At 40.3% G+C, this 25,368-nt stretch overlaps 2 protein-coding genes across 7 annotated transcripts in view; one reads left to right on the top strand and one right to left on the bottom strand.

Moving 5' to 3' along the window:
- The window catches only part of LOC146300720 (inner centromere protein A-like), a 33,986-nt gene extending 9,227 nt beyond the window's left edge, over nt 1–24,759 (bottom strand). Inside the window, exons 1-16 of one of the 6 annotated variants that reach the window (XM_084705189.1) lie at nt 12,648–12,739; nt 10,548–10,699; nt 10,258–10,365; nt 9,985–10,175; nt 9,532–9,639; nt 8,806–8,845; nt 8,451–8,662; nt 7,708–7,747; nt 7,533–7,626; nt 7,292–7,432; nt 7,138–7,155; nt 5,679–5,788; nt 5,442–5,562; nt 5,225–5,347; nt 3,955–4,118; nt 3,727–3,844 (exon numbers count right to left, since the gene is read on the bottom strand). In XM_084705189.1, coding sequence (XP_084561315.1) covers nt 3,727–3,844; nt 3,955–4,118; nt 5,225–5,347; nt 5,442–5,562; nt 5,679–5,788; nt 7,138–7,155; nt 7,292–7,432; nt 7,533–7,626; nt 7,708–7,747; nt 8,451–8,662; nt 8,806–8,845; nt 9,532–9,639; nt 9,985–10,175; nt 10,258–10,365; nt 10,548–10,699; nt 12,648–12,677 — 1,770 coding nt within the window. In that variant the 5' untranslated portion in view covers nt 12,678–12,739. Of the gene's footprint in view, nt 1–3,726; nt 3,845–3,954; nt 4,119–5,224; nt 5,348–5,441; nt 5,563–5,678; nt 5,789–7,137; nt 7,156–7,291; nt 7,433–7,532; nt 7,627–7,707; nt 7,748–8,450; nt 8,663–8,805; nt 8,846–9,531; nt 10,176–10,257; nt 10,366–10,547; nt 10,700–11,133; nt 11,312–12,647; nt 12,745–24,708 lie in introns of those variants that run through there. The other 5 variants (XM_084705180.1, XM_084705156.1, XM_084705152.1 and 2 more) reach the window with 5 other exon arrangements.
- Nucleotides 13,374–22,197, top strand: LOC146300721 (zinc finger MYM-type protein 1-like). Its single transcript, XM_084705202.1, is given in 5 exon segments — nt 13,374–17,384; nt 17,510–17,522; nt 18,880–19,619; nt 19,855–20,259; nt 20,262–22,197. Coding segments are annotated over 3 exon segments (1,395 nt in total). The 5' UTR covers nt 13,374–17,384; nt 17,510–17,522; nt 18,880–19,348; the 3' UTR covers nt 20,981–22,197.
- Nucleotides 24,760–25,368: the final 609 nt, after the last annotated feature.

Genomic DNA, 25,368 nt, shown 5'->3' with positions numbered 1-25,368 from the left:
ACAAAAATATAGTATTAGAGTATACCGCGGTTGAAACGGTATAGCCAAATGTCTCCCGGTAGACACATTTCTACCGTCGCACGGTATATACCGTCATACCGCCCAGCCCTACCCTGTACTTACTTTAAGTTGCTCTGGATAATAGAGTCTGCTAAATGACTAAATGTAAATATTAGCGCAGATTTAATGCAATTTTCCAAGATGAGAAATGTATTTGAGTTTTGTTTAAAACTTTATTGAAAATTGAAAGGTTGTGGAAGTAGGCCAGAGTTTATTAGAATAATCTCGTGTATATTTAAGATTTGACACAATTTTGAAAAAATTTACGATTTGTGAGGATTATTTTCAAAGATTAGTGATTTTCTATCATTTTATTTGAAACTTTATTGAAAAAGTAAAGGCTGTGGAAGTATACCAGACATTGTTAAAGTGGAACTGAGCTGCGATCAGACACTGATTTTATAATAGTATATACATTTAATGACAGAAAAATATATATATAACATACAACTGTAGGCCATATTCTATTCAAAATCGAAATCTCTAGTGTGTAAATTATGTCCTAAAAAAGAACTGGGTGCCGCCATGTTTAAATGACGTATACATCTGATGTCACGAGAATGGTTAGGCTCAATTTCAACCCGCAAAACTGCATTAAAAATTGAAGAAAACCGACCCATCACACCCATCCCTGTTCATCCTATGCCGTATGCTTTCGAACCAATACGTAATTATGTACCCGCAGGACCACAGTTGTTCCATATGATGCAGAATATGTGGTTTTGTCAGAAGATAAAAATATAGTTAACACTGACAGGTTGAACAACACCGAGTGGTGTTTTGTAGCTAGCTACTTCTATCTGATCAAAGAGGCAGACCTGCATGACCTGGGTGTTTGTGGTCCACCAAAATGATCGTTCATCATTGAGCACAGGCTCTTCCCATGCTGTGTGAGGAGAAATACCTTTTATGTTAGCTTATCATAGGTTGTACCTATGAATTATAGTATGATCTGAGTAGGCTACTTATATGTCATACTATGCTAGGTTTCCTTGCGTTGTCTTGTCTATCCTAAGAATATCAGTGCTCGGTCTGACCCTGTGTTGTTCTGTGCATCTGACAATAAGAGACTTGAGCTTGAAAGTTTGGAGCGCCCTACATAGGTGGTAAGTTTCAGTTACTAGTAGCCCCCTCAAGTTGTGTGAAACATGCTCATTGGTTGAGTTGATAACTTGTTCGCTGCTAGGTTAAACAAACTACAGTTTAGGAAACGTTACGTAACAGAGCTAGCTTTGTCTACAATCAGATGTGAATTTAGGAGCTAGAGCTAGCTAGCGTAGCTATGTCAAAAACGCCAGTGTGTGTATGTATCGTTAGCGTATTTAAAAGGTTTCTAAACAGAATCCTCTTTTGTAAAGTAATCCCTGTAAACTCTGAATCCGGGGGCAACAGGCGGACTTTGGCGCTGTATAGATACAAGCCATTTTTGTAAAACCGTTTGCCGCTTGGGTAGGACATGATAGTGAATGCCTTCTGTCTTGTAAAATTTGTTTGTACAACCAGTCAATAAGATCCTACTTTGCACCTTGTTTTAGCTGGTTCGTTTAAAGCCATTTCTACCCCTTATCTCCATGACAATCTATCAATGTCAATCTTGATGACTGCTAGCAGGCGGCAGTCACAGTACCATTCTCGTGACTTCACAGACATGATGATTCAAAGATGGCCGCACCCAGTAGTTAAGTCTAAAACGTTTTTATTAGTGCTGTCAGTTTAACACGTTTTTAACGGCGTTAACGCAAACCCAAATTAACGGCGTCAAATTTTTTTTGCGCGCGATTAACGCTCTTTTTGGCCAAGCAAACTTTTTAGTTTTTTCACATGCTGTTGCAACAACTACCGCCTTTAGAAAAACTACAACACCACACCGGATCTAGCTAGACTGGAAACAAAACAACAGGCACTCCACACACTTTTTTGGCTTGCGAGCCGGCTAAAGAGTAGTAGCAGAGCCCGTTTACAGATATTAGACATTCTCTGGTAGTAGGCTAACGTTACGTTTTGAATGGATGGCGAGCGAGAGACGCCGAAATGGATGCCAATAAGATTCTGAATGGTTTACTTTAAAAAAAATTGCCAAATGGTTCCATTGACAAGACCAAAGTGATCAGTGTGTTATTTCATTGTAAACTGAGCTATCATCGCAGCACGTCCAGTCTGAAATACAACTTGATGGCCAAGCACACAGCTGATGCGAATCTCCGCCCCCTCGTCAAAGCCAGGCGATTGCAATATTGTTTTCAAAAAAAAAATTTGCACGAAGCAATCCGAACCACTTTTCCATGTTTATAAGAGCATTAAAGTTTGAAAAAAGAATGGGACCAAAAGTAAAATTGTGCGATTAATTGTGATTAATCGCGAGTTAACTATGATATGAATGCGATTACATATTTTAATCGCTTGACAACACTAGTTTTTATTAACAAATGGAACATTTTGCTCTTTTAGTTAACAGAAAGTTTTGTGACCTGATTTTAATAATTATATGAGCCTTACTTCATAAATCAATTCAGTTCCACTTTAAGATACTCTGGTGTCTGTTTGAGGTTTTATATTTAAAAAAATATTATAAAAGTCAACACGTTTCAAAATGGTATGGGTAGTTTCACCCGGTCCCTAAAGTGTTCCGAATGTGAGACGAATGTCGAATATGAAACTAACTTCACCTCGGTCAAAACACACTTTTTCGATGTATTTAGAGGGAAATGCTCCCACACATTGGATGACTTGGGTCGTAGCTATTGATTTCTCTGCCTCTGCCATGTGTTTCAGAACAACGTTACTCAATGTCCCTTCGATGGCCTTTCCTCTAACTCTGCTCCGCGCTCAACTAAACTTTTTTTAAATACTCAAACATCTCTGCGACTTATTGAGTGGTGTAATAATCCCGCGACACAACAAATCGATAATGAAATTCGTTGCTAACGCTTTTAATAATCGATTTTAATAGATTTAATCAATTAGTTGTAGCAGCCCTAAATATAATTACATTTTTGTAAATAAATCATTGTGTATAATACTCACTTTATTCCTCACGTTATCTGATCTACTTTCATAGAATTCACTACTTAAGACTATAGACCGATTATTACGAAGGCCATTATTAAATAAGGTTTCCTCAGTCCCTTTAAACAAATGATGAGGTGGTGCCCTTTTCACAAGACTATTATAGATTAAGTATTGCTAATCTTAACGTGCAAACCCTGCTACACTGTGTAAGAGAGTATAACAGTAAATAAAGGAAAATTTGACTGTGCATATAAAAGGGTATGCTAGTTTAAGTGCAAGAGTATAATGGTATATATGGGAGCAGGGTTTCCCGTAGAAAATTGGTTATCTAAGGTGGTAGGGTGGGGTGTAGAGAAGGGAAACTGGAATGGGTCATGGTTTGGAATGAAAGGGAGAAAACAGGACAGAGTAACATGGCGGATATCGCTCAGTTTTTTTTGACAACGTAGTTAAGGTGGCAGGCGTGTGCTTAATTGTTAAGTGCTGCGGGAAACCTTGATGGGAGAGTATAATGGTATATGTGAGGTTATGGTGTTGTATGTGAGACCAAGTATGAATTATTGCCTATACAGCCTCTCATAGGAGCCCATTCACTTGAATACTTAAATCAGTCGGTGTGTGTGGCTGAGCATACCACACTTCATTTTTTTAATTTACCCTCTTCTGCTCCTCCAACTCCTTTCTCTTCTCCTCTAGCACTCTCTTTTCCTTCTCTCTTGCAGACTTCTCTGCTTCCCTCTGGAGAGCCAGGGCCTTTTCCCGCTCCGCTCGCTCTCTGAAACAAGCAAGTTCAAGATGATCCCACAAAAAGGAATACAAATTTGAAAAATCTACCACAAATGCATGGCTTCTCCCGAAGAGTAATCAAATGGGGGAACAGCTCACTTTTCAGCAGCTGCCTGTTTCTCTCTCTCTAGCTCCTTCTCCCTCTCCTGCTCTTTTTTCAGCTCATGTGCCCGGCGGGCCTCAGTTAGTTTGCGAGCTCGCTCTTGCTCCTCCTCTGCCCTCCGCCTGGCCTGCTGCTCCTGCAAGCGCCTCTCCTCCTCCTCCTGGGGTCACAGAATGGTCAGACACACAACCACATCATCGCATCCATAGTATACCGTAGGGCTGTCCCCACTCAGTCAACATTCTGGTTGATATGCTCTTAGTGGACTAAGATTTTTTTTTGTCGAGCTGTCGTATGGCAGTGTGAGATCTGATTCACGCTTGTGTCACCATTGCTGAATTAAAGAAATGTTCTACAGAAATTGTAGATTATATTATTTAAGACAAATAAAGAAATGTAAAAGAAAAGGTGTTACTGTTTTCCCTTTTGTTAATCTGCGCTATGTTTTGTTTTTTGCACACGGCACGAGCAGAATTGGCTGCCGAACTACAAACTCTGCCGCAGCCTACTTTGTCTTTGTTATTAGTCAAAATGGCGAAGAAATCTGTGGTATGGCAGCATTTCATTAAAGTACATTTACGAAGTACAGGGGATGCTAAAAACGTTGAATGCAAACTCTGCCAACAATGGTTTATTTTTCATAATTCAATGTCGAATATGATGTAGCCGAGCCTACCACCTGAAAAAAGTAATTTGGCCTATGCTTCGCTCATGCTAACGCATTAACACATTGGGTTGACCGTTCCCCACTCGGCTTCTACGCAAGTTTGCATGCTGCACTTTTTCAGGCAGTGATCAGCACGCTCTGATGATTTGCATGTTAAACAAACAATATTTTGTATTTGTAGTACATTGTAAGAGATAATACATAACAACCAATCAAAATGTTGTATTATATTGGCATTTGGTAAAAACAGGACTGGTGACACGAGACTTATTATTAGTAATAGCTTCTTTTATAGCGACTGAATCTGGAATGACCAGCAGCTACATTTTACATTTGTTTGTCTAGTTGTTAATCTACCTTCTTAAGTGTGTATTTCTTTTATATTATCTCTTAAAACAGTCAGGTAAAACATCACACAAAAGGGTTTGATGAAAAACATTGACATTTATAGAAGAAAAAAACCTGTTTCAAATTTCAATTAGTCGATTTTCAGAAGTGTTTCGTCGAGTCTTGGTCGACCAAAGAAAATCTTAGTCGGGGACAGCCCTCGTATACCGACATAAGCTACTCCCCCCAGAAACATTGGAATGGGGTCTCACGGCTTGTTGGATCTTCTTCCTCCTCGTTTCCTCCTCCAACCTCCGCCTCTGCTCCAGTTCTTCTTGCCGCTTGGTGGCCACCTTCTTCTTGGCCTTCTCTTCGGCCAAGCGCTCCACTCTCAGCTGAGAAACAACAGTACAGACATAAGAGCCCCATTGCACACTCAAACCCTTTGAAATGTCACTTTATGACAATCAGGCCTAACCCTAAACTCACTTTATCATTTTTCTCATCAATTTGTGCCATTTTTTGCTCAATTTTCTTTTTTTTCTCTTCTTCTTTCTGTTCTTCCTTCACTCGTGCCTCCACAACTTTTCTGAGTCTTTCATCCCTCTTCCTGAAAAGGATGACGTAGACATACTGAAACTTACTGGTAAAGCAAAATACCGGTAATTCAAGCAAGTAGCAACATTTTACATACATTAAACTGACCACATTTTACTCAACACAAACCTTTTCATTTCTTCACGTTTTCTTCTTTTTTCCTCCTCCATCTTTCTCTTCCGTTCTTCCTCCTGCTCCTGTTTCTTTTTAACAGCCTCCAGTTTCAGACGCTCCCTTTCCTGAAACAAAATATATTCGTTAAACAGTTGAAGTTTTACCATGACAGATTCTACTGCTATAGTGAGACTAATAGGGCTGTCCCCGACTAAGATTTTCTTTGGTCCACCAAAATGTCTGAAAACCGACTAATCGAAATTTGAAACGCTTTTTTTTTCTTTCACAAAAAACAAATGCACAAACATGACTGACTCAATGGCTGCTGGACATTGCAGACTCGGACGCTAATAGCCTACTAGTACTAATAAGACTTGTATCACCAGTCCTAACCGTAACCGAATGCCGATGGTACTTTGCATCTCTTACAATGTACTACGAATTAAAAATATGGTTTGTTTAACATGCAAATCATCAGAGCGCGCCTGAAAACTTGCAGCATGAGAACTTACGTAGAAGCTGAGTGGGGAACGGTACAACAGAGAAAGATTTTGTTGTCTTGGCCGGAGAAGATAATGTCATTCGATTTGGATGTGATTCTTATAATAGGCATATTCATTTTTCAACCCAGTGCGTTAGCATGAGTGAAGTAGGGCTATTCCAGCTTACGTTTTTCAGGTGGTAGGCTACATCATATTCGACGTTGAACTATTAAAAATAAACCGTTGTTGGCAGAGTCTGCATTCAACGTTTTTTGAGTCGGTACTTTGTAAATGTTATTACTTTAGTGAAATGCTGCCATACCACAGATTTCTTTGCCATTTTGACTAATAACACTGACAAAGTTGGCTATGGCAGAGTTTGTAGTTCTGCAGCCAATTGTGCTCGTGCCGTGTGCAAAATACCAAACCAAAACAAAGCGCAGATTAAGGAAAGGGAAAACAGTAACAACTTTTCTTTTAAATTATATATTTTTAGAGTTGCTTTATTTTTCTTAAATAATATAATCTACTATTTCTGTAGAACATTTAGTTAATTCAGCAATGATGACAAGCGGGAATCAGATCTCACACTGCCATACGGCAGCTCGAGTAAAAAAATCTTAGTCGACCAAGAGCATATAGACTTATCGACTTGTCGACTGAGTGGGGACAGCCCCAGAAACTATATAACAAAAAGGTTTGAGGTAGTGATCTTTTTTATTTAAAGTGAAATCCAGCCAATGAGTGATAGTAATAAAGAAGAGGATGGCAGGGCATCACTGATCTAATTACCAAATATTTTACGATGTTAATAAAAACATTTTTATAGTGGCATGTTAATAGTTCATAGACAGGAAAGCCCACTAGTACCATTTCTATCCACCAACACAGATGAGATGGGGTGACAAGATGTTCACACATTTGGTGCCAAAAACTACTCTATAAAACCCCCAAAATTTACAATCTGACCTGGTTTGTACACTAACACTTACCACGATACCACTGACCGACTAGGAAGCAGGGAGGAAGAGAAATGTTTGATTAAGAAACTACATTATGAACATTCTAGAAAAATCGAAGCAATTTTGTAAAAATGGACAGACTGTAAAGCTAGCAGATGTGAGGAGGCCAGTGATTGTGACTTACCTTGGCATCAACTTTGAGAGGAGTGGCGTGTTTAATGAAGGACTTCATCACACTGCCACGGCCTACAGAGCTTGGAGTCATCATCAGCATCTGGTTCTTCTGCACAGTATGGAGGAAGGACCTCATATTGGGCCTTATTGCCTAGGCATCACAGACCATTGTTTAATGTTATGATGACACTGCTTAGAAAAAGCAACAGGACAGTGCTATGGCTAACAGTTTGAAAACACCTTCAACTTACAGTCTGGCTTTTCTTGGGAGGAGAGGGCTTCTTCTTTGGGCTTTGGAAATCGCCTGATGCATCCGTGCCTCTGCGTTTGGAGCTTGGTTGGGATCTAGGACAAGGGCATAGTTGACTGAAAATGTATCTTTACTCTATTATTTTGACTTTTGGCCTAAATAGTTTCACAACTTACCTTAGAATTGAGAGTGACTGATTTTTTTTCCAGCCACCATCTACGGACAAATCAAGCATGTGTAACTATGGTTGTTAAGCCACCTTCTCACACAGAACAAAGATACTACACACAGACCATTCATACAGCAGGTTCCATTAGCCCATTAACAGTTTACTTTTATTTCAAATTTCAATAATAATAATTTTATAATATTAATATAAAACTGTTTCTTTGTGAACACTAAAAAACGTCTCAATAGTTGGTGTGACAACCATTTTCCCTGATAACTTTACCTCTGGTATTAATTCTAAATGTTTGTGCAGAATTTTACCTAACACTTTATTCCAGCACTCCTTTACAGCATCCTAGAGGCGAAACTTTTTTGCCTTTTCAATTGTTCCCAAAACTGTTCAACATGAATGACTTTTGATGATGCAATATTTAATTGTAGGTTACACACAATTGAGTTAGCCTGTGGTAATTTTCTGGCCCATGGTCTTGCCTTGGATTAAAAAGTGGTTTCATAAAATATATTTTGTGCTGCACTTAGAAATAGTCTATTTAGCTACTATTTAGCACTGGGATCAATTTTCATCACTTGTCCTTTCAACCAATGTTTTTTCATGAGCCCTAACTGGAGCACTTACGGGAGCATTAAATGGCCTAGCAAGCTTAGCTTATAGAAAGAACATCAGTATGTTTGTGAATATTAAAGACTAACAGTAGTATGTGCAGACAGCAAAAGATATGACAAATGGTACCTGAACCAGAGCAGGGTGTGCTACTCTTGTCTTTGGTGATGATGGGGATGGTGGAAACCATGCTAGGAGTGTTCTGGGCCATGGAGCGGGTGAAACGAATTCCATCAGACTCTGACTGTGGAAGGAGTTTTTTATCCTGAACCTCTGGAGAAGTCTCTGTGTGGGTAGCTTTAGTCTGTTCCTCTGCTGTGGTTGCCTCTTCAAACACCACCCTAAGGCGAACACACAGTATGAACTTTAAAAGGAAGTGAGCACACTTGTTGTGGAGCTAAAAACAAAATAAATTTAATCCCCAACAAACATTCACTAAAGGAATAAAACGGTGTTTAATGAAACAAATATGGAATATACTTACCCTTTTGTATTCTCTCCAACATCAGACATTATGACATCCTCTGAATTGAGAGATAACGTCAGTTAAAAAGTTGGACATCTACACCTACTTGCAACTGCAGAGCACAACCCAACAAATTACCATCTCTAGATTTGGACAAAAATTGCAGAAAAACAACAGCATTGGATTTGACATAGCACCCCCTGCCACCTCCAATAACAACATTAAGATGTCATGTGATGACTATGTGCAGCAGCAGCAGCATTGCAAACTGTATGCACAAGCCAATATGATGGCACGCAAATTTCATGTGTACGTGTTATGTTAAAACTGCCCTTTAAAAGCCTCGGTACTCCACTCTATACAGCCCACTTGTGGTTAATTGTTCATGGCTCACCTTAAAGCAAAAATGAAAAAGCTTCAGGTGGCATGATGCATTCAGAAAAATGCTTAAGCTCCCAAGATGGACAAGTGCAAGTCATACGTTTGCATCTAGTCAAGTTCCCACTTTTCATCTTCTGTTAAGGAATTAAACGTAACGTGTGCTGGCTAAATAATTTAAAAACGATTGATCAGAATGGCTCTAACTGATCCTTCACAAAGTGACCAGGTATTCCACTTGTTTTTGAAAACATTGGACCAAAATCTGTGTTTTAATCACGTTAGACATATTTCTGTCCATTACGTTTGTCCTTGTATTGTATTTTATTCTATATGGACAGTATGTCATGAATACATATCACTCACCACTGACGTTACTGCTGCAGGTGGAGCTACCCATGCGAGCCTTTTTCTTCAGGAAGGAGCGCCTGGAGGCCTGCCGCACCGACTCCTGGGTCATGCTGTGGCGTAGACCTGCCAGGGAGCGCCGAAGGGTGAGAGAGTGGCGCACAGAGCTTCTGCACGAGCTAGAGGTGGTGGCTATGGCCATCTTGGTGGCAGAGCGGCCAGGGGAGGGTGCGGCTTTTACTAGTAGGTCAGCAGACCGGCGGTCGGCAGCGGTGAGTTTCACCACAGCTTCTGGCAGCTGCAGGCTGGCTGGCGAGTGGTGTGGACTTGTAGTGTGCAGATTATTAAACTCCTTCCCCGTCTCTGTCTCCTTGTGTGTGTTGTTCACTGAGATTTGAGTGTTAATCTCTTCTTTAAGTGCCCTCTCTGGAGGTCTATCTGAAAGAGACTTGGGAGGGGTTCTGCTGATACCTGAAAGCAGCTCCACATCCTCTGCCTCCTCAGACTGCTGCTTCAGGCCCTGCTTGTTTCTACGAGTGCTACGTTTGGGCTCTTCAAACACCTCAGAGGTGGTTGCCTCTGGGCTAGCATCATCTTCAGCGATGAGATTCAGTGTACTAACAGAAGAGCGGCGCAAGTTACTACGCTTGCCCTTTGAAAATCTAAGGGTGAAAATAAACACAAACAGTTAGTTTTACGTAGCTATGAAAGTCACCCAAGTGAGTAGGCTAGAGCACAACATACCGTCTCTTGGCTGTCTTTTCAGCCCGTCCCAAAGAAACTCGTTTTCTGCGATTGCTTTTCTTCTGGGATGGGGTCTTTGGCATCAACTCTGGCTCAGCACTGAAATCACTGGGATGCAAAAGAAAAATAAGCAGTTCATAAATCAATTATTGTAAATACAATAGAACCAAACTATTCCCCCCTCCATGTTCTCATATTTCCAGTTGTCTTAATTTGGAAATGGGAGGGAAGACCCTACATTAGCAAGCTAGAATATATACACAACACAAACCTTCAAATTGTCAACTCACCTGGAGAACATCCGATTGGCTTCCTGCTGGATCTCCACGAGCCAAACCATGTGGACGTTTTCGATGTCACTTATAAATTCTTGTACTTTTCCATCAAACATTTGCATGAGGGCTTGCGTTGACGAGAAAACTGAGCAGCTCATGGTGAAGGCCTGAAAAAGACAATTTGGCTCATAAACAGTGCTGCGTTATGCAATTTATCTATTCTAGCAAGCCTGCCCGACAGCAACACCATGGAGAAATCGTGAATTCGACATTCAACCAGCAATGCTAGTTTATGAGAAATAATTAAGACTAGCTGGGCGACGTAAACTAGTTTGCTAGCAAGCAGCAAATAGTTAATGCTAGTCTGCTGTTCTAATGTCTCTGCTCCAACACACCTGATTCAAATGAATGGTCACAAACAGGCCTCTACAGACCTGGATTACGACCCATTCATATTAATCAGGTGTGTTGGAGCAGGGAAACATCTAAAACATGCAGGACAAGTGTTCCCTGAGGACCAGGGTTGGGAACCACTGGTGTAGACTAGCACAGTACTGGCAAAATGACTTCAACCAAAACGATTAGCTAACGAGGTACTTACCTTAACGAACGTCCCTACCCTGAGAACATAAGATACAGGACCAAATGTATGTAGTCAGATAATTTAAAATAACCGCCGCAGTGCTGCAGTGTCAAGAAGTTCATAAACCGTAACTACTGCATGTTCCTATTTTTCCGTATCACCCGCTGATAACTGTTCATATAGTTTTAAACTCCCAGTGCCAATGGGGTGCCGTTCTGAAATGACGTAAGAAAAGGTCTGCTCGTTTTGGCATTAAAAAGTATAATTGCGTTTTGTTCCAGGTTCAACCCTGTCGACGAAAACTGGACAAGCGGATGAAGCACTTGAAATATATAAAAGCTTTGCCCAGTAAGTAATGGTTTATCCAATGGAGTTTAATATTATGGGTTCCAAACGGCCAAAGCAGTTACGGGCCGCCTATAATACCGCCTATAATACTGTCAGTATTAACCCGGTGGCCCTAAGAAAGGAGGGGTTGCACTAACGTTCGGTGTATTCGACTTTGAATGCAGCCCTGGCGGCGCCGACAGTTGGCTGCTATAGAATGCCAACTGTGCCAAAACGTGTACAGTCTAACTGTCGTTCGTGTACAGACGTGACATTTTAAAGTGCCTGGATTGTTTGTATTAAAAACGGCCATGTAATTGTTTTTTACGTGTATTAACATTCAATTCCTTACCCATGAATATACCTACTGCCTCAGTTTGAACAAGAACAAAATCAATAGACAGATATAGACAATACTCGACAACAAGAAAAAACTTGTTACTTTGAAACTACTTACTTTCAAATTATAACTACATAACAAACACAAAGATAAATAATATTACAAATAAACATATAAACAATATCTATACATATACACCAGTGGTGGCTGCTGGTCTTTCAAAGAGGGGAAGCTCATTTTCAGCCTACATCCTAATTTTTTTTTTTTTTTTGGCTTGTTCACTGGCTAGTTCACCCCTATGACAAGCCTAGCCTACTGAATGAATTAATGAATGAATGAATGAACGATACAACAAAACAATATTAATCAAGGAGGAAATGTGGAAATTAGGTTAAACTGAAAAAAGGAACGTGGTGTATAATTGTATGAAATGTATGATGAAAATTAGTTAGCAATTTCGCCAATCAAATACCAAGAAATAGGTTGCTGCAGCGGTGGCGGCTGGTAAAAATTACTCTAGGTGGGGCTGTGAAATATTCAGTCAATTCGGTAACTATCCTAATACAATTGAACACAAACTGCATGATACGAGTTCTCTGTGAAATAGTAATTATGTAATTAATGCACACAGCTATAGGCAAATGTCCACATTTGTGGACTATAAATATCATTACACTCAGTTCAGAAATATTGAAAACCACGGACATCTGGGCACTTGAGCCACTCTCCCTGGTATTATTAGGAAACACAACACAACCATTACTGTAAAACTAAATATTAAGGATTTATAAATAATTTAACACAAATCAATTAACTTTGATAGAAGGTGCCTGTTCTTATCCACTTCTTCGTTGTTTCTCCTCACCTCAATCTGGTGACCTTCGTCCAGTTGCATAGTGATTGTCTCTGCCTAGCATGGCTAGCTTGATTGTATTCTCCATGTGTGCCTTTGTGCACTTGTTTTGTTTTCTCAGATAAATGTTTAATGTCCTTAACTCCTGTAACTACGGTGGCCCTGAAGTGCAAAACACAACAGCAAATAGCAAAACACAACGGAAAGGTGGAAAGGTGACGGAATTCTGGACTAGCTAAGAGGCACAGCTTTCAATAGACAAGGTAAGAATAAAATTAGTCGACTTTTGTGTTTTTGGGGAAGAATTTTGACAAATTCCACAGTGGAGTCCTTAAAGACGCACTGAGGTCCTATATTAGCTAAGACCTGGTGAAAGACCCAGTGCAGCGAGTAGGGCGTCATATTTACTGAGACCCGTGATCTGTGACGCATTGGGAGCAGACAGATTGTGAAATAAATAGACTGTATGTTTTGCTAAGAAATGGTGCCGGAAGTTCCGGGAAACAGAATCAGTTACGGCCTTACCGACCAGAACTGAGATATTTGAAATATATCTGAGTTTGGTAGTAGTTGAATACCTAACCGAATGGAAAGAATATTGCTGATTTATGTGGGAATGCCATTGCAGTAAAACAGAGTTTGATGAAATACTCCGCTGTGAAGTCGTGAACTAAACTCACATGGATCCTGACCTGTAAATGTATATTGGTTGAAATTGACATAACAACTGATTGTTATTGCTGATGAATTAGGAATTGTAATTGCCGGAGTCCGGGAAGCAGCGTTAGTAACCTATTTTACTAAGTTCTGTAGAATACCAGTGAAGCGGGTAGGCTGTCCACAATCGTTGTGAGAACACTACAGGATTAAATTACTCCGTGCGCAAGTAAAAAATTGAGCCAGTCCGGGGGACTGAAGTGTGTACAAGATGAACCAGTCAGAGAGACTGAGATTGTTGTTAAGGCCAAATTTTTCTGTTGAAATTGAAATGGTACTAAGAGTTGATAGAATTGTAAATCGAGGTTCTATGTAGGTAAATATAACCATGGTTAATTGTTTTAAAAGTTGTACAGAGGAAGTGTGAAATACTTAGAAATATGGAAACCAAAATTCGGGTTCATTGGTGATATTTAAGTGTTGTTTCAATTCCGGTTTTTAAAGTTAAAGAAATCAGAAGGCTGACATGATTCTAGTGAATTTGCCAGTCCGCTGTCTGTTGAACAAAGTATTTTACAAACTGCTAGAATAGCTTTGGGATCTGAGAGGAAAAGATCCAAGCTGTGACTTTGTTCGCTAATAGCTAATGGCTAATGGCGAAAACGTAGAGAAAGTGCATTTTGCTCTGTTCTGAGACCTAGGAGAGTCCAGGAAGTTGAATTTGCAACTATGGTAACGACATTTGTAGCTAACAATTTACAGACAGACTCAACAGCGATGGCGGCGGGTACAGGCTAGAAAAGGAATTGCAGCTTGACATTTGAGATTGAGGATGAGTAACCGCATGACGCATGTGCACATTAATTGAGAGATTGAAAAGACACAAATTTAGAGAAATAGGCTAATTTGATTAGCCTGCCAGCCCAACTTATCCTAGCCCACAAAAAAAATTGGTCAGGAAGTTGGGTCTGGGGGGGCACGTTTGGGGAAAAACTATGTCCGAACACAAGCTGTTCGGACCAATGAAATTGTCAGGGCGGGCTTTATACGATGATGGACAGATGATCAACAGTAACGTAATCAACAATGTCACGAAAGAGTGCTTGGGTTGAATTCGTTTTCAACAAACAACATATTACGTTGCTCTGAGGGTTGTAGGTCTATCCAATTGAGCGAAGAAGCATTTGTTTTACAAGTTCGGTTGAAACACACCCCATAGTCACAGCCCAACGGAGAGTTATCACACTCATATTCTGACTAGAATTGAGTATGACATCAGGCTAGAATTTGATATAAATTTGGTTACTTTTGAAATATGTTAAGTGATGAGTATTTTGAAACATTTGCTAACAAGGTTTTTAGTTTTTTGAGTAAATTTTACATGAGTTTCAGAAATTCCAAGGAAAGGTGGGGGCTAAAAGAGTCCCGTTACATTGAAGTTTCACAAAGTTGATCCCAGAGGGTAATTCTGCATAATTATGTCAGTATTAATGCTAAAAGATGTGTCTGTTTGGATGAATTCGAAGTTTGGTGGTTAACAAATGCGTGATCAACATTTGTTGTAATTCCTAGCCAAACAGGGAGGTTTTTGAAGCCTTTCCGACCAGAACTTGTATTTATAAACAACATATCTGTGATGTGTGATGGCATTCAATAAGAATGCAGAAATTGAACCCCTGGTTTATAAATTGGTTCCAATACAATCGGAAGAGTTATACTAGAGCAAAATTAAGTGAATAGAAGGTAAACGCCAACCATCTGATTTGTTCATGGAAGAGAAGAAAAACAAAACATTTAAATTTAAGTTGGTCCCGGTGTTACAAGCCAACTGGTTTTCAATCCAACTGGTTTCCCTACGCGTGCGCGTGCTATGTTCCCTTCACATCTGCGGCGGTTGTCTGTCTCGGTCACCAGATTCATCACACATTCACAAACATATTACTGGAGTTCTTCAAGCTACATTTCATATCCATTGCGGCGATCATGACTGTATAAGTGAGCACTACATCCCAAGAAACTCATTTAAGAAAATATATTTATAGAAAGATCCCAACGACCTGGATTCGATTCCTGTTGAGCAAAACGGTAACACAGCGCATGTCGGTGGCTTATCCTATAGAGCCAACGAATAGTAGGCTATAGTAAACCGAGTAATTTAGGGTACTAGTCATGATGTCACATCGTGTCGGTTCACATCGTTCACAACTGTTGAATGATGGATCGGATTTGTTAACAAGTGGGTACAGTACGTAGAATAGGGATTTTACAGCATAGACTTCGACACCACATTTGAAAAGTGCTTGATGCGAGCTTCCTTTAAACGGTTGGTTTTTCTACGTTGGGCCTATATAGGCTACAATTAATACAACGCCTAAAAATAAACCTAGACAGACAACTTCATGTCACCTTCTATTGTAAATTGTTGTAACATGATCATTCCTTAATCCATTTGCATTACAGTGAGTGTAACAGAGTTGAAATGAACCTTATTTAGATGAAGTGAATTCTAACAAAAAAAATTCCAAATGTTATACTGCATTCACTAAGGTGTAATATCAGGCGACTGCTGTTTATTACGTTTATTTAACGCATTTTGGGCGTTTGCGCTACCCGTATTTTAAATCTTCTCTGTTGGAAGTAAGCAGGCTTTGGGAGCGCTCCGTGAATAATATTTAAATAAATTAACATGTTTTATTTACGAACTATTGAATGCATATAAATGTATATAAGTTACAGTAACCAATGCTCTTGAAAACTAACGATGAAAGTGATTTATAAATGTTGTAACCGAGAAAGTATATTTTGGCGGTAATCACGCTTCATTACGTGTTATGGAGAGCATTGTCCTGAGTTTGGTTTTATATTTTTTAGATTTGTATGCAGTCACGCAAGCAGCAAACTATGTTTTAATTGTGAATGCAGGTATGTGGTTTGTACAAAATGTTCATGTTTAAGAATGTATATATATTGTAAGTGTTCAAAATGTTCAAACTATACGATCACTCAGTGTGTAGCCTAATGCAAGGGCGAAATAGTCAATCAAACATTGGGGGGGACAGCTGTGGGACTTTCGGCATTGGGCTTATTACCCCCATCTTACTCATAGATGTATACTTTCACTCACAATGTCAGTTAAGCGCTATTAATGTCAGTCTGGTGTCCTGTACCTTAAAACATGTTAAATGAACTACTACTCTGTTAATAATGTCTATCATATCCAGAAACATACTTTGTTTTTATTTCCAAAGAAATAACGGACGTCAGCTGCTGAAGTCTCGTTCATTTTTGACCACTGCGAAATACAACAACAATGCAATTCAATAAGGATGAAAATGATGAAGGAAGAAAGAACAAATGGCAGGAGTCTAAAATAACTTGCTAGATAGCCCAATTCAGAGAACAGGAACATAGCCCAAAACGCTATCAAAGCTTTGGTACGTTTGACTAGCATGTCAATGCATGACTGCTATCCCAGTTTGCTGTAAAGCCAGGGTACATGCTAGCCTGTATAGGTTGCTGCCGGCTAGCTTGTCAAAAGTCCCATTCAAGCTGTATAGTATGGAAATCGAAATTCGCACTAATTCTACAATTTTCTAAAAATTCCAGTGTAATTCACCTAGTCCTTATCTCAAGGATTATGTTAGCCAAATACTGGATATTTACCATCCATAAATACTTGCCAAATGTCTGTCTGATGTTGCGCTGCTAACTCACTCATTGATGTATAAGCTATAGGGAAAACATGACATGGATTTCAGGAGAAATAGGTTTCGTTAATGTATAGTGTAAGGCAGGGGCGGTTTTACACGGGGGCCGACGGGGGCCAGGGCCCCTGTAGAAATGTCCCCGGCCCCCCCTGTGGCCCCCCTGAGCTGACTGCAAATGAAAATGAAAAAAATTGAAAAAGTTATTACGATTTTATGCGCTAGCGCCAAAAGCGGAACTAATGTGACTCAGCGTTCTTCACGGATTAATTAGGGCGACGCATCCAAACACTGCCTTGCCTCATCACATGCGAGATGAGAATGAGAACGGCAGTAACAAGTCAAGAGAGCACCTACTTAATGTCTTGTTGCAAGACTAGGGACTAAGGTAAGCAAAACAATTTCATCTCGTAAAGTTATTTTTTTGCACGTAACCGTGTTACTGTTGTTCCTCACTCCGATAAGAAAATCTAGTTTGTAAATGTCTGGTCTCGCTTTGTTTAAATATCTTAGCAAACTCGGTAAAGTAAGAGAGGCAGCTAAATCTTTTTTTGCTGACTGCGATGGCTGCTGATCTTTGCATGGATGGACTGACGGCGATGCTGTTCAGAGTGCCGTCCACAGAGGGAGCATATATTTTGGACGGCGATGGATTAGCAGGGACGTCCGTCACTAAGGGGAGCATAGATCATGGACGGCGTCATAGCCGTCCACATGGACGTCCATAGACTGACGGCGATGGCTGCTGATCTTTGCATGGATTGACGGACGGCAATGCTGTTCAGAGTGCCGTCCTTGATTAGCAGGGACGTCCGTCGATAGAGGGACCATATATTTTGGACGGCGATGGATTAGCAGGAACGGCGATGGATTTAACGACGGCCATGTTTAGCAGGCTGTTGAGCTAACAGAACTGCCGAAGGCTACCATAGCATGTAGCAAGCTACATTAACTTTGGATGACTCAATCTTTTGTCAAGTTAATTTGTATGAATTGCATGTTAGTGTAGGCCATATATTTACGCCTTTATTTTATTTTTTTACATAATCGGCAGTATAATCTCATGACAATATAGACTTGAAAAACAATATGTTATGGTTTGGGTTTGCCTAGATATAGGCTACATATATTTTAATTATTTCGAGAATGGTTAATTATGACTCATTTAAGATTTTAACATTGTGTTATGACCCTATGAAATACATCGCCCTTTCGGTCTTTTAAGCCGTCAGTTTAAAGTGTTTTATGGGTGGATTTGGAGCCACCAGTCAGTAACTCCGATGTTACGCACGGACCACTTTGAGCGGAGACAAAGGCAATGCTACCATGCTTTGCGACTATGGAAGCAAATTCTGACCAAAATGACGCCGTCCATGATCTATGCTCCCCCTAGCGACGGATGTCCCTGCTAATCCATCGCCGTCCAAAATATATGCTCCCTCTATGGACGGCACTCTGAACAGCATCGCCGTCCGTCCATCCATGCAAAGATCAGCAACCATCGCCGTCAGTCTATGAAGGTCCATATGGACATCCATGACGCTCTCAGAGATTTAGCTCCTACTGTAAAGTAAAGAATTTATAATACATTACAATACAATTCTAGAACTATAATCATTAGCTGTATCACGGGCATGGCATTATCTATAATTCCAGCTATTAATATTTGTGGCAACTTAATCACCAAATGCATCATGGGCACTGTGCACTATATAGCAACAGGAACAAGACTCTTTATAAAGGATGCATGTATTAAAGTTATGTATTGTGCTTATTAAATGTATGTCTTATGAACTTAGAACTGTGCTCAGGCTTAAAACATCGTGTCTCACACAGGGTGTGGGAAACAGGCTGTATTTTGTGTTGTTATCTCTCCATTTCAGAAGCAACCTTGAAACCGGGCTGAGAGAGCACCCGAGCAGGTGGGATGCGTAGGGAAGAACAACTCCCTGATACACGAAAGACCAAGCACAACCCTTTTTTGATATTACTGTTTCAATTGCACTGTATAATATATGCTGGGGCAGGGACAGATAGCCAGTTGGACTTCGTGAACCAGCCCAAACTCTGTTGCGGGTAGGGAAACGTAGACAGCCCCAGAGCTCTGTACTTGTTGATTTCCAACTGCTGCATTAAAGCTGATATTATCGGACCTCTGCGACTCCAGACCACTCTTTCTAGAACACATATTTGTGTCATTGAATACCATCATTACATATTGGAATAGACACAAACAATCTACATCCTTCAAAAGTAATCAACAGTATCAGCCTGTGTTAAGTAGGGAGGGATAGTTAAGTTACGTAAGTAAGAAGAAGAAAATGTACGTTGTTTTTCATCTGCCAGACAGTCATGAAACAAGGAAGGGACATTGCCGCTTTTTTTGCACCAGTTAATAAAAAAAGAGAAACAAATCGTGAGAGAGCAAGGGCGCTGGAAGAGGGAGAGCCAGAGGAGTTGTTGGAGGTTGGAGAGAAGGCAGGGAAGGCAAATGATGGAAGTGATGGCACTGACACAGAGAGGGACATTCTAGAGGGTGAAGAAGAGGGAGTGGAGGAAGAAAACATGCAGGGACAGATAGAGGAACAGCCAGTGGATCCATGTGGATCAACTACACCATCAGGTTTGTGATGTAGAAAAGGTGTTCTTGTACATGCCATTTGCAAATCAGCATCATTACAATTCATAGTAGTGTGTCCATAAAATGGTGCTTTCTGCCATAAAGTTTTGCATCATTGATATGTGATTCTTATGTTTAAAAAATAAACAAATTCTTGGACTACATTTTATAATACATACATACTTAGATAACTGTTATTAATAGTTGTGCCCTAAGTTTACTGTGCATCTTTCCACAGATATCAGCAAGTCCAAGAACGATGTAGCAGTACAGCCCAAGTTGAATATGTTCCCAACCACTTTGATGGGGGACAGGAGACGGAGCTTTAGGCCAAACTGGTATGACCTTCGTCCATGGCTTGAATATTCTGTTAGAATGGACTCCACTTATTGTTATGCATGCAGACATTTTAGCACCCCAAATGCCCCAGACACTGTTTTTGTCTCAACACCTGGCTTTAGGAACTGGAAAAAAGCAACTGAGAGAGATACAGGTTTTTCAGTACATGAAAGATCTGATAGGCACAAGTATGCAATGATAGCATGGAGGGATTATCAAAGGTCTGTTACAACTGATGCAACACTGGCAGATATCCTTAACAGAGAACACACTAAACAAGTACAAGAAAATCGTGCATACATTAAGCAATTGGGGAAGTGCTGTTACTTACAGCCACACAAATCATAGTGCAAAGAAGACATGGTGAATCTGAGAAGTCCAATAACAAAGGGAACTTCAGGGACATTCTTAGCACAGTTGCTAACCATGACCCGGTTGTTAAGAAAAGATTAACCTCCATACACAATGCAAAATACACAAGCCACATCATCCAGACTGAGGTTTTGGGTTGTTTGGCAGAAATGGTTCGGTCTGAAATCATAGAGGAAGTGAAAAACAGTGAGGTATTCAGCATCATGGCAGATGAAACAAAGGATGTTTCAAAAAAAGAACAGATTTCTTTCATTCTCAGGTACTATTACAATGGGGCAATCAAGGAGAGTTTTCTCCATTTTGAATCTGCAGAGAGGATCGATGCAGCAGGCCTTACTGGAAAAATAGTGCACTTACTGGAGCGCTTAGGTTTAGACTACAAAAATAACCTTGTAGGCCAAGCGTATGATGGTGCTGCTGTTATGAGTGGTAAGCATTCAGGGGTTCTGAATGTTAGTGTTCGTCGATGTAGTCAAAGATGTCCCAGAAACAGAGGAGTTTTTTTGTTTGTTACAAAGTCTCTATATTTTTGTATCTGGCTCATATGTGCACCCAAAATGGCTGTCTCTGCAAAGAGAAATGTATGGCCGTACAAGAGAGCTCCAACGTTTAAGCGACACACGATGGGCATGCCAATTTCTAGCTCTACATAACATTACAGACACTCTACCTGCCCTTAAACGATAACTTCAAGGGATGGCTCAAGAACATCATGGTGAGAGAAGTGTTGAGGCCCGAGGTCTTCTGGCTCAGATTAACTTTGAATGTGTTGTGCATCTTGTTACGCTGCGTAAGTTGTTTCAGGGAGACAAAGCTGCTGTCTGACATGTTACAGTTACCAACTGTTGATCTGTCAAGTGCTGTTGACTTGATAAATGCTTTAGTCCAGACTTTGAAAGACTACAGACATGAGTCTTTCTTTGATAACTTTTGGGATGAAGCACTGAATATCTGTGAGCAATGTGATGCTGCAACACAGTCAGTGGCAAAACGTCAAAAAAAGCTGAGCTTTAAACTCAGTGGCTACTGCACACTAAGCACTGTTGGTCAGAGGGAGGTGGGACGTGATAAAGATATGTTTCGCACTTTATATTTCTATCCCGTCATTGACAGCATGCTTAATGAGTTGAATAGGCGTTTCTCCAATACCAACTGTGAGCTCATGAGAAGCATACAGTCTCTCAGCCCCCAGAGTGATGCCTTTCTAAAGGACAGCACTGTATTTTCATTTGGCTGTCTGTCTGATTTTTTTTTTAACAGAGAGGTGAAATCCAGAAGCCATGTAGTACAGTTGAGCTGATCCATTTCATTGAGCCATACAGAGAAGTTTTCTTTGAACTCTTCAGACTGTGTAACATTGCCGTTACACTTCCAGTAAGTTCTGCCTCTTGCGAACGCAAGAAACGAATAAAAACCTTCTTGCGCTCCACCACTACTGATGAGAGACTCAGTGATTTTGGTGTCCTGAGTATAGAGTCCAGAAGGGCCAAGGCCCTCGATCTTAATGTTTTTGTGGACTGTTTTGCCAGACAGCACAACCGCCGTGTCCTGTTGCTGTAGTGCGAAAGTTCTGAATAGCAGAAAACCAAATATCACTATGCAATATTTATAATAAAAATGACTGCAATCAATGCATAACAGCAATCTATGCATCTATATTTGATAAAAATGCAATTGATCCAGAATTCCGCCTATTCAAATACTAAAGTAATCACTCTCAAGTGTTCACAGTACCACTGCACTGGCTTCCATAAATATAAATGACACATTGTTGTATCCTTTTATTTGGTCAAAATACTGTTTTTTTTTATATGTGATTTTACTTGATTTCAAATGTTACTTATGTTACACATTTCAGCATTGGCTCTGATAGCTACAACAGCTGATGTGGAGTTGTGTTAAAATAAAGCAAAATTAAAGTATTTGATGTTTAAATATCATGTGTTTCCGTTTTTTTGTGCCCCTGTGATTAAACACTGGCCCCCCCTTGGCCCCCCCAGTAAAATGTGTCTAGAACCGCCACTGGACAAGTGGTCAACCTACTTGACACACACGCGAGCTTGGCGAGACGCACACACATCCTTTCTGGAAATGGTGTGCTGACCAAGCCCCCACCCTTGGTCTTTAGCTCCTGTTTCATTTTGCTTCCAATCGCAGCTCGCCGTTACGAATATTGATTATTTTTCATTGTTGTTTTCAACTGGAATCGCCTGGTAGCCATGTTGGAGGCAGCCATGTTCGGTAAGTCCTATTTCTACACATTTTAAGCTAGAATTAATGATTGGGTTTGTGAAAGTACACTACTCTTTAAGGTTTGAGCACTTTGAGACCTTTAGATCGTGAGTTTGAAGTGATGGAAAACCGAACTCGAAAAGTAGCTACCTTTTTCCCTCTGTGTAATTACTGAATCATGCGAATTCATCAAAAAGGTAGAGGAGGGCAGCTTTTAGGAGAACAGGCGATTCTCCACAGACCCGTCGGCTCAGAATTTTGATTTGGCTCGTGAAAGTCTTCGTAATAAGCACGCCAGGGAGACCGCATAGGCGGCATCCATGTTTTGGTCGCGTCATGTTCATAAGTTCACCATTTCACAGTTTGGTCGACACCTAAAATGTTGAGGAAGGCAGCCTTTAGGAAATGTGGGACTGGTGCTTTTAGCCAGATGCTCCGATTATTTTTGTGATTTGTGGAAAACTTGCAAGTGGAGTGAGACTGCGTCCCAGGGGTACATTGTTTTGACTTAGCCTCAGTGACAGACTTGGCTCGCTCACTCACTGGCAGTGTGTAAACTATATCGTAATTCACGAAATTCTAGTTCTAAAACGTCATGGGGGGCTGCTTTTTGTAGACAAGAGTCTGCTGAAGATAGCCAGTATGTAGGATCTTTCAAAACAAGCCTATGTCATTTGTCATTTTCCTGAGAAAGCAACCTACGTTAGCCAGGCTAGTTTCACTCGGTCAGCCTATTTAAAGGTCTCTGACAGTCAGAATCACTGTTTACATGCAAAGGTCGAGCTGGTCTTTGGTCAGATGTGTATATTGGCCAGTTTGGAGCTAAATACGCCCAAAGCTAATACTCTGCCCTCTCATACATTCTCAACAGTTGGTGTGTAGCATAGAGGATAGAGAGGCTGCTTTGTAACCTTATGCTCAGTTCAAATCCCCATTCAGCCGATTGTAGTTGGCCCTACATAAAGTAGTTTTGCTCTCTTGTTGTCCAACTCTTGACCTTCTACAATGTACATTTTTTATAATATTTTGCGGAGGAACCCGCATCGCAGCTTGCAGCTATACTTATTCTTATTTTTACATATATTTAATTTTAATTGTTATATTTTTAAATTGTTTAGTTCTCAGAATTAGTTTAACTAATGTACTTTTGAACTTAATTTATACCCGTATATGTTTATTGTTTGCACCTTCCTGCCACAGTAAATCGCGTATTTGTGTAACATAGGCTACATGGCGAATAAACCGAATTATGATTCTGTAGGCATGGGAGAAGAAACCTTACAAAATTAGCTTAGGTTAAACTGTCATCGGAGGAAATTCCCACAGTTGTTACAAATCAAGTTCACATACATATAAATTTCTTATGAAAATCTGTTTATAATCATTGAAGAAATGTAACATGCCATAAATCAAAACAATGTAACGTAGCTTCGCAGAAAGAAGACCCTGGCCTTGCCAGCAGTGCGCACGGAAGCTTGTTTTTCCTGGTCAGTAGCGGAATTGTTTTTCGGAAACAGCAAGATAGCACCAGGGAACGTTTGCGCCGGAACATGCCTCGTTATTCGCTGAAATCGCCCACGGGAGCGCTAGGAATGACACTTGCGTCGTTGACTAAGTCATTTGCGCTGGGTGCAAGATAGGGCCCAATGTGTTTTATGTGAGCAACTGTTGTGCTTTGTTTGTTTGCTCCCCATGATGTCTCTCCAGGAAAAACCGATATCGCACTTGCCCTTTCACGGTGGTAGCTCTGTTTCTCATGGGCGGGCCAGATGATCTGGGCGGGCAAAGCAGAGAGAGGGGAGGTAACTTTTCTCGTATCTACGTCACTTGGAGATTTTCAAACAGAGCGTTTGAGCCTTCATTTTGTCAAAGGCGGAGAAGAACACCAAGGGCTTTGTTTAGACCTATCGAAAATTCTAGCCACTGGGGGACCAAAGGCAGGCTAGGGGAACTCATATTAATGTTAAATAACCTCATAAAATGTTTTCATATCATGTCACCTTTAAGATAAGTAAGTTCAAACATTGAAACATAACTGATCGAGATACAGAAGCCAATTTGGCATAAAAATATCATGTAATAATTTAGTTTAGGCTACAAATGACAAAAAATCTCCACTCATTTCCTTCTAGACCTGTAGACCACTAACCTCCGTCACACCGGCTCCTTCAGCCCTGTCAATCTCCTGCTTCTCTCTCTCATCTGACTGGGCGGAGCTGCCACCTCTCCTAAAGAATGTTCTTATATCAATCTGGTCAATGAATTGGATGATATACCGGCACAATAGCGTTATGAGGGACACTATGACATTTAGTTTTCACTAGCATTAACTGATTATAAATAACAACATTCTATAGGGACTGATAATATTGTTTTGAAATACTAGAGAGATATATCAATGCAAAGAATAGAGAGATGTCGGTAGTTATTTCTTGTATTTCGAATTCGCTAGTTCACACTCTTGCTAACTGGGAACAGTTTCTAACAAAGTAGTAAGCTAGCTTAGTTTTAACATAGCCCACTACAATATTCGCTTTCATTTGCCTCATATCAAGTAAACCTAAAGCAGGTAACACTCGCTAACAACTACAGATAGCCACATTCTGTAACTCCTTGTACTTACAATTTCACTCCGTGCATCATTTACTCTGAACTCCTTGGCTATAATACTGGCTGTCGTTGACGTCGAGACGGTACTAGTGCCCGGGGTTTGTATCGTAAAGTATGATGACAGGCTATTGGATTATAATTTGTTAGAGTTATAAATAACTTGTCCGTGTGAGAAACAATAGTTTAATTATTATTATTT

Source organism: Hypomesus nipponensis, chromosome 2 (assembly GCF_054491055.1).
Source record: "Hypomesus nipponensis isolate SF chromosome 2, ASM5449105v1, whole genome shotgun sequence".
In the NCBI taxonomy this organism is placed as follows: Eukaryota; Metazoa; Chordata; class Actinopteri; order Osmeriformes; family Osmeridae; genus Hypomesus; species Hypomesus nipponensis.
This window is presented reverse-complemented; position numbering and strand designations above follow the sequence as displayed.